General features: G+C 41.7%; 1 protein-coding gene across 1 annotated transcript; it reads right to left on the bottom strand.

The window, feature by feature from the left end:
* Window positions 1-1,554: 1,554 nt before the first annotated feature.
* MRPL46 (mitochondrial ribosomal protein L46) lies at window positions 1,555-10,018 on the bottom strand. Its single transcript, XM_069465742.1, has 4 exons — window positions 9,786-10,018; window positions 7,731-7,920; window positions 6,821-6,994; window positions 1,555-2,115 (listed from the first exon to the last, which is right to left on the bottom strand). Exons 1-4 carry the CDS (start codon window positions 10,011-10,013, stop codon window positions 1,865-1,867), a joined length of 843 nt encoding a protein of 280 aa, XP_069321843.1. The 5' UTR covers window positions 10,014-10,018; the 3' UTR covers window positions 1,555-1,864.
* Window positions 10,019-10,092: the final 74 nt, after the last annotated feature.

Here is a 10,092-nt window from a genome sequence, read left to right as displayed (position 1 = left end):
GGCAAATTTCTATCTACTATCATGCTAAAAATACTGCATCCTGAATTATCATACTCCAAAATATCAGAGAAGGGGGTTGGGACAGATCACTCAAAACCTATGGAATTTTGTGGCCAGAGCAACAACAATACAGACACCCAGTGACGCTGCTGCCGCAGTTAAACCCCCACCACCATGTGCCCCAGGCCCTGGCAGCCCTCACTCCTGAGCTCACGCTGCTTCCTGAGAGGAGGGCTGCAGAGGTGACTTCCATCAAAAGTAAAACTGTGATCCAGAACGGGACCTTCTTCATTTTTTAAAACAAAGGGGGGCAGGGCGTTGCCACAGCTTCTTCCATTCTACTCAGTTCCCCCAGACAGCTGAACATGGTGGAAAGACTAACAGTGATTCTTGAAGCTACTAACCCAGCCCTACGTGCAGTAAGGAAGGCACTTCTATAAAATTTTCAGCTTTTCTTCTTAAGTTATTCAATCTTGTCCCTGATTGTTTCAAAATATTGATGTTCTGAGGAAAATCTCACAGGAAAATCTAACATAATTTTGGTTCATCTTGACACTATTTCTCTATTTACTAATTACATATATGCCATGTCCCACTAAAGAAATAATGTTGTAACAAACAGACCATCTTACTGCAAGGTCATGAAAACAGTCACCACTTCACCCTGGCGATTCCTTCCCTTCTCAGTTAGACGTGCCCAGGAAACCAAAAATGTGCAATATAGTTCACACACAAAACTCACTCAAAAACCCAGAAAGGGAAAGTGCATCCTGGTCCCATGGTTGCACCCAGGCTTCACTCCAAAGGTGCCACTGCTGCTCACGATCAGCAAGCCTAAGCTAGGGGACAGCTCCCCTCAGTGACAAGGGAAAGAGAACACACACAGTGGGGAAAGGGCAGGGAAGGAAATGTCAGCACTAGGTGCTGCTTCAATTTTGATCACAGAAAGCAATTTCCCTGACCCTGGGCAAGAGCACGAGGCTACCTCTGACGCAGAAACAGAAACCCCGTTTCACAAGTTCGCATCATACAGGCCAGTCTGTTGAACCCAGAGGGCTGTCTGAGAGAAACCAGGGAGTGTCGGACGGGACCCAGGACTGCAGACTTACTGCTGAAACCACTGTTCCAGGCACAGTGGCATGCCTGAGTTCCTCACTCTCTTGTGCTCACTTAGCAAACTGAGTGTCTTGCATGTGCCAGGCACTGGGGACCAGTGGTAAATAAACCAAGTGACACACTGAAGAGTCAAGAGCTGCAACCCAGAGACAAGAGCTCAGCACCACCAGGGATGTGCAGCATGGCACAGGTCATGACTTGGCCACAAATCCTCTAGTACTGTTTCAAAACAGGAAAGATATGATTCAATTCTTTTTAAACACAAAGCACTTTTAGGACGGAAGGGAAGGAGGGAGGGATTATTTCCTAGGCTAGATTAAAAACACTTTCATATCAAGTGGAAAGAGAAGGGAAAAAAAATGGAAAATGGCTAAGAAACTACATAGAACTAGGTTGTTCTCATGGGCTGAGAAGCTTTCACAGAGCTCAAGGTTTTTAGGTTGATTCATTCCTTCTGTTTTTAATTCCTGGGCCAAGTCAGTCGATTCACTACAATACAATACCACATTCAATTATCACCTTGGGGGGAAAATGGAAAGGCACCCTAAGAGATGGCTCTCTCTTCACTGGGAGAAGCCAGTAGTCCTCAAGGGGCAAATCAGCTGAGACCAACACAACAAAAGACTCATTTATTTCTCAGAATTTAGTCTGCTGCTTGATATTACCTGCAAATGTGGGGCAATCACACATGTCCTTGAGGCCCTAATCCCAGACTTGTCTGAGCATTGTCCGCAGGCAGCTCAGTCCATCAGAAGTCCAAAAGAAATCTCCTAACCTGGGCCAGGTATTTTGGTTTCAAATAGTCACCCAGCTCCTCCTTACTGACCCACACATGATGGCCCTTCTTCCCGGCCTGGGAAAAGTCTCCAGTTAGTAGTAGTGCTTTGAAGAAGAATACTTTTGCCCCAAGATTACTCTCTGTCCGCATTGCCTGGGGGAACTTGAACTTGTAGTGCCCACAGGGTGCATTTCCTAGGAACTTGGCTTCCATGTTGTTTTCTGAGAGGGAAAAAAAAAAAAAACAGAATTGAAAGATAAGGACACATCCATCTGCTTACTCTGGCTCTCAAAATCATAGAGGGTCTCTGTGAGATCCCCAGGAGTGAGGATTAGGGCCATTCCTGAAAAGAGCCTCCTCCCCTCTCAATCCAAATGCTTCCTGGCCCATGGAGTCCAGATTCAGTGGGTTCATTCCCAAGTGCCATGTTACTGATTTTAGACTAGAAGTCAGAAATGCAGTTAAAATAACACTAGCTGGGAGTAAGAGCACCTAGCTTCTACATTCAGCCCAGTCATCATCTTCGGATGAAGGACCAGGACACTTGGTCTATACAGCAAAGCTCATCCACTTTTAAAAACGGTGTCACATGGAATACATTAAAAGGACTCCAGACTTGACTTCTATGGGGTGAAAATGTTATAAACAAAGTTAAAAGACAAAGACAGATGGGTAGATAATATCTGCAATCTATAACTAAAGGTTAATAACCTCAACCGAGCATTTCAAAGGAAGGGGAAATGATAGATTAATTACTAAATGGCATTTGAAGACCTGGCTAGCTGAATGGGAAAAATAAAGCTGGACCCCATGCTCAGTTCTTACATCAAAATTGATACCATCTAGAACAAAGATTGAACAATAGAAATTTTAAATTTCCATAAAAGAGTTGTTCATTCAGAAGGCAGTTTCATGGGCATTTAATATTTTCTGAATTTTTCTGTATTGTTTAATTTTTTCATTAAAAAAAAGCCATAAGAGTATTAGGAGAAAATGTGGGATACTTTCTTATACCTCAATATATTGAGAAGGACCTTTCTAAGCAAGAAACAAAATTCAAAAATCCAAAACAAAAAAGATTTATACTTGTCTATATAAAAATTATATCTTTCTGCAAGAAAAAACGAAGCACCAAAAAAGTCAAAGACATAATGACAAACTAGGAAAAATATTTTCAATACATTCAACAAAGGAATAATATCTTAAAGTATAAGAAGCACTTAGAAATCAATGAGAATACTCAGGAGGCTGAGGCAGGAGGATCACTGAACCCCAGGAGTTTGAGGCCAGCCTGGCCAACATAGAGAGACCACATCTCTAAAAAAAAAAAACACTGAAGTCTGGGTGCTGTGGCTCACACCTGTGATCCTGGCACTCTGGGAGGCCGAGGAGGGAGGATCCCTTGAGCTCAGGAATTCAAGATCAGCTTGAGCAAGAGCAAAAGACCCTGTCACTACTAAAAGTAGAAAAATTAGCCAGGCATCGTGGCACACATCTGTAGTCCCAGCTACTTGGGAGGCTGAGGCAGGAAGATCACTCGAGCCCAAGAGTTTGAGGTTGCTGTGAGCTAGGCTGATGCCATGGCACTCTACTCAGGGAACAGAGTGAGACTCTGTCTAGGAAGGGAAAGAGAATGGGAACGGGAAAGGAAAAGGGAAAGGAAAAGGGAAAAGGATGAGGAAAAAACAAAAAATTCAAAAAAACAAACAAAAAAAACCCAAGAACATGAAAATAAATATCACTGGCTTATAAATAAATTAAAAGGTATTCAATATTATTAATAATTAAAGAAACACAATTTAAAACAACAATATTATTAGTGAAGTTTAAAAACTTTGAGCTGTACACTGCTTATAAGGGGAAAATTGGTACTTTCCTACATATTGTGGGGGGGTGTAAATTAGTATAACTGCTATTAATTAGCAAGCAGTATCAATTGTACACACCCTTTGACCTAGCAACTCTACTTCTAGAACTTTATCCTACCAAATATACTTATTTGCCCATGTGAGCAAAGATGAGTGTCCAAAGATGTTCACTACAGCTTTATTTATAAAACCAACAGAATGGCTAAACTGCAGTACAGACATATTATAAAACAGTATGCTGATGTTAATAAAGCTTAAGATAGGTCTTCTATAGGCGGATCCGGAAATATGTTTAAAAGCTGTGTATGAGGAAAAAGGAAGGTACATAACAGTATGTGTGTGTGTGTGTGTGTGTGTGTGTATCCATTATATGGAAAAAAGGAAACATTAAATATTCGTATGTTTGCATATTCATAGAAAATTTCTAAATGGATACACAAAAAAACTGCTAATAAAGGTTGCCTCTAAGGGAAAATTACTTCTTACACTACATTTACTAAACATTGTTTGATAATTTTTCACCATATACATAAATAAACTACTTTTCTCATATAAAAAAAAAAACACTACTAGCATTAGATGGAGAATTTATATATGGTGTGAGCTCACATATAACACAAAATGTTACCACTGGGTGTCTATGAGTGGTAGAATTATATTAGGATATTTCTTTATACTTTCTTGAATTTTCCAAATTTAATTCAATAAATGTACGCTACTTCTCTAAAATCTGGAAAAGACTGGCTAAAAAATATAATCAAATTAAAAAGAAAAACAGCTCACTACAAACACGAGCAAAGTATCTGAACAGGCAGTTTGCAAAGGAAGAAATACAAACAGCCAATAAATATATGAAAAGATGGTCAATCTCATTAGCAAACAGGAAAATGCTAATCTAAAAGAGATCATTTTTACCAACTAAACAGGCAAAAATTAAGAAGGGACTATTTCATGTGTTGGTGAGGTCTAGGCAAATAGGCACTCCCATACGCCACTCCTGAAAACACTGATTGTTAGATACATTCAGGAGAACTGCTGGGCAGTACCTACGAAAAACTTAAGTGTATATACTCTTGACCCATTAATTCCATCTCTAGAAATTCTATCTGCAGAAATATTGGAAGCGTGAAGCCAGTGAGGAGGAGAAAAGTGTACTCTTTTACTTTTTTATATACAATATATACTTTTATATTGCTCACTTTTCTATTTTATTATTTGCCATTTTAATAAGTTTGCAATAAGTCAATACATTTGTAATAAATCAATATGTTTTGTTTTATTTTATATGCATTAAACAAAAATATATCTTTTAATATCTTCTGTATGTTTCCTTTTATATTTATTTATAATGGGAATGTTAAAAGGAGGAAAACGTAGTACCAAGGTGGAACCCCTTCTACGTGCAGGTAGGAGGGGGAGCCAAGCAAGCATCAGTCCTGAGGGTTTGACGTGGGGGAGGGCGAGCACCTGAACACAAGGAGCCTGGCAAGAAACCCAGCTGCCAAGGCCTATCTAAGTGATGGCTGAGGAGACAGAGAGCAGCAACATCCCCCGCCTGCCACACTGTGCTGATGTCTCTCCCACAGGCCACATAGCCTCCTGGGGGAAAGGACGCTGACATTTTGTTAGCAGGCGCTTATGCTGGCTGTGCACCACCAAATCAATTTACTTAACATTCGGCAAGTACCTACTATGTGCCAGGTACTTTCTGAGAACTGGGTTCATGGAGAGGAATAAATACTATCTGTACCTTCAAAGAACTCAAAATTCTGGCTGGGGAGAGAGACATGTGTTAATAACCAATTACAGTGCAATGGCATAAGTGAAAGAGTACACTCCCCACTAGCACATGAGCTCGTAGGGAGCACAGCAGTGTCCTATTCATCACTGCGACCCCACTGCCTAGGGAGGGCCTAGCAAATGGTAGGCACAGAGTAAACATTTGCTGCATAAACTGAAAGACACACACAGTGCTATGGGAGCCTAGAGGAAAGAGTACTCTCTCTACCTGGAGGCCTGGGGAAGGTTCCACCACAAAAAGTATAACATATTTGAGCTAAGTCTTAAAAACTGAGCAGTCAGGCCAAGAAGGAGTAAAGGATCACACCAGGGACCAGCATGTCCCAAAGCAGAGTGACATGAAAGACCACATTATTGCAATAATGTACACATAGCACTTTTGCATAATGCAAAAGGTTTGCTAGGTTAGAACTTGGAGTATACATTAATGAGCAATAAGACAGAAGACTGATGGGCTTGGGACCACAGCAAACAGGATCTGCAGGCCATGTTTCAGAGTTTGAATTTTTACAGGAAACCTTCAGGAGGCTGATTTTAGTAGCTTTGAAGGGTATGACACAAAAGCAAGGGGGAACTTACTTGGCATCTACTTCAATAGTACAGTGTAGTGGTTCCCAACCACTGTAATTTGCTCCCCAGATAATATCTGGCAACATCTGGCGATATTTTTGGTTGTCACAGTAGGGTGTGGGGAGGGTAGAGGATGAGGTAGTGCTACTGGCATCTAGTGAGTAGAGGCCAGAGATGCTGCTAAACATGCTATAATGCACAGAGTAACCCCCCCAACAAAGAATTATCTGACCCCAAACATCAATCATGCCAAAGTTGAGAAACCCTGGTCTAGTGAAAAGTAATAAGGGTCACAGCTAAAGCTATGGGAATAAAGGGACTATTTAGAACAGAACAGGTGGGACTCAAGGACTTATGGACATCAGAATGAGGTCAAGCATAACTCTCAGGTCACTAGTTAAGTGAATAGGTAAGCAGTGGTACCAATAAGCAGGCTGAGAGAATGGTAGAAATATTAATTTTGAATGTACTAAATTTAAAAATCTCATTGGGACAAAGATAGATTCTCATCTGGTCAAAGGAAAATCCATACCTACATTTTTCTAACTGAAATTTTTAAAAACATCAAAGTTTCCATTAACCTCCCCCCCGCCCCCCACCCTTAAACCCATCCTCACAGGAGCTTGTAAATCCTCTGGCTGAATCTCAAGTGAATCTTGTGGGATTTAGAGGAAGGCAGAGAACCCACCTGACAGCGTGGCCAGGGTTCGCTCAGCTGTTCCTCGAAGGGTCTCCCCAGGTTGCCACTCTGTCTGGGGCAGCATCCAAACATCCTGGTCTCCAAGCTTCTCTTTGACTAACAGGATAAGGTTCCTGTCTAGCTTCCGGTGCAGTGAAGTTCGGTCATTCTTTTCATCAGCCTCTACAAAGAAACGGGACCAGAGGAAGCAAGAAGACTGTGATGTGTCAGAACCACGGAGCTTTGGATTTTACAATCTTCCTTTAAGAAGAGCCACAGTGCTTTCCTTTAAAGACCTTATAATCAAATTACGACTCTGACTCATCTCTGTGACCTCTTTCAGGGAAAAGTCTCACAATCTTGAAGAAACTCAAAGGAAAAAGAGGAAATAAAGAGGTGAATTTCTTTGAATAGCAAACCATACTTTGAGCCTTTGAAAAAGAAGCAATGCCCATAATGATTCAAACATTATATCATTGGCTTTGATACTGACTTAACTAGCACCACTTTCTCTGTTCTTCAGTTTTCATCAGTGAAACAAGGATAACAGAATTCAGCTTCCTATTTTAAGAGAGATTTCAGATAAAACTCTGGAACTAGTGGAAAAAGGCTTTCCTCCACTCTCAGTCCCAAACTAGGTGTAAACACAGATAACACTCACAAAGTTGAACTGAGAGAGAAAAGGCTATCTCATATCTCAATACCCTTATCCCGCACTCAAAAATAACACAGGCCTTTTAAAAGTTATAGGACATTAGATGTGAGCAACAGGGAAAAGAATTTATTTTTCTTCCAACTGAAGAAATTTTGTTATTTGAAATTATTTGTTACTTAAAACACAAAGCAAATGCTAAGCAACTGTCCTGTATGTGGAAACCAGACTACCCCTCTTTCATTCTGGCCTAAAAGGATTACAAACCTGTTATGCGAGCTCCAGGTTTGAACTGTAGGAATGTCTGCTCCCACATATCTTCCATATCTTGCACCAGCAATATATCATCCCGCTCATCTTCTTCATCATAGGAGTCAGCTTTCTTCCTTGCCAGTCGCTGACTTTCATCCAGGGCACGAAGTTCATGATCTGAATACAGGCTTTTCTCTATCTCAATCTGAGAAAATTAAAAGGACAAAACACTACCTCAATTCTGTGAAAAGTAAAAGGAAAAAAACCAAAAAATAAAATAAAATAAAACAAAACAGAGCTATAGCACATTGGACAAGCTCAGAAGTTTATCACCCAACATAACCAGACGTACAATCAAAACACCACACAGAGACAGGAAAAAGCCACCTGCACTCTGAGCTTGAGTTACATTTGCCAAAAGGTGAGAATGTGATTGGGGGTCAAGACTGATGCAAAAAAACAGACAGGTAGGACACACACTGCCTGACTACTTTCCATGCTCCAGTCATGTCAGTCTTCGATCAGAATGTTACTTACCAAGGACTTCCCTGCCTCAGGAGCTTTACAGATGCTGTTCCTTCTTCCTACAATGTTTTTTTCACATTCTTTTTTTTTTTCCCCTCTCTCTTTTTTTTTGAGACAGAGTCTCACTCTGTTGCCCAGGCTAGAGTGCCATGGCGTCAGCCTAGCTCACAGCAACCTCAAACTCCTGGGCTCAAGCGATCCTACTGTCTCAGCCTCCCCAGTAGCTGGGACTACAGGCATGCGCCACCATGCCCGGCTAATTTTTTCTGTATATATTTTTAGTTGTCCATATAATTTCTTTCTATTTTTAGTAGAAACGGGGTCTCGTTCCTGCTCAGGCTGGTCTTGAACTCCTGAGCTCAAACGATCCACCCACCTCGGCCTCCCAGAGTGCTAGGATTATAGGTGTGAGCCCCGCGCCTGGCCTTTTTTTCACATTCTTTCTCCTGGGAGATTTCTACTCATCCTTCTGATCTAAATTTAAATATCATTTTCTCGGAAAGACATTCCTTGACACATTTTTTTTTTTTTTTTTTTTTTTGGAGATGGGGTCTCGCTACATTGCCCAGGAAACTCTCAAACTCCTGGACTCAACCAATTCTCCTAACTCAGCCTCCCGAGTAGCTGGGATTACATGCTTACAAAATCATAAAATCATAAAAATCAACATTAGATGTCCTTTTTAAACATTCTTATAGTATCCTGTGTTTTCCTTTACAACACTTATCAGAGTCTGCAATTAGTCATATGATTATTTGGTTACTGACTTCCCCCATCACTCTACCAGACTTAAGCTCTCTGAGAACCTGAACTAGATTTGTCTTATTCATTACAGCATTTCTATCACTTAACACACTGTCTGATACATAGCATGTGCTCAGTAAACATCTGTAGGGTGGGTAATGAACATTCAAGCAAATAAATAAATTGATCAAAAATCACAGTATAAGCTCTCAGTAGACCAAGACAAAAGCATCTCAGATTCTAGGGAAACAAACACCCTTCAATCACTACCTACGGAGACTTATTCTCACAGCCATTACACTCACTTTTTGCCCATGTTTCTTCACTTGCCCTTGCCCTTCGCACAAATAGCCCCGTGAAGTAAAACAGAGCAGACTTTATCACAGGCATCTTACAGATGTGCCCGCCGCCTCCTGTACTTCCCTCTTCTTAATATTTATCCCATCACAGACTTTCTTCCCTCCAAACTGTGAGCTCCTTGTGACGGGCTGATTCTTGTTCGCCACCGGATCCCTACTGTGTTAAGTGAACAAGAACAACATTTCCCAATATTTGCCTAAGGTAATGACAAGACCAAACGAAAAACAAACTACTTTTTGTTGAATGCCTACTATGTACCAAACCAAGTCAGTAAGGTAGGTACCATTTTGCAGATAAGTACTGCATACCGAAGTTCAGAGAGGTGAAATAACTTGCTCACGGACTCGCAGACTAATTGGTACTGAAGTTGGGTTCGAACTCAGCCCCGCGTGGTGCTACTGTTTCCCCAACGTCACCCTGAAGCCCATATCCCAGACCCACCTGCTGTAGCAAAGCCGCCATCTCTTCCTGAATTGGGGTCAACGGCTTGGAGACCACCGGTGGACGCTGCAGGCACAACGCGCCCAACAGACGCCATGGGGATTCTTTGTTTGCAGGTGCGGCCGCAAGGGCCAGGCTGCGATAACTCAGGCTACCAGCCCAGAGCCTCTCGAAGCGCCGCCAGCCCCTCACCACTCCTAACAGAGTCCACCTTGCGGGTGCCACCATCTTTCTGCCCTCCCATAATGCACCGCGGCTCCAGCGGAAACCTCAGCCAATCCCATGTTCCCATAAGGCAGTGCGACTG

This window comes from Eulemur rufifrons, chromosome 3 (assembly GCF_041146395.1).
Source record: "Eulemur rufifrons isolate Redbay chromosome 3, OSU_ERuf_1, whole genome shotgun sequence".
NCBI classification, from domain to species: Eukaryota; Metazoa; Chordata; class Mammalia; order Primates; family Lemuridae; genus Eulemur; species Eulemur rufifrons.
Note: the sequence above shows the minus strand (reverse complement) of the source record. Positions and strands in the feature narration are given on the sequence as shown.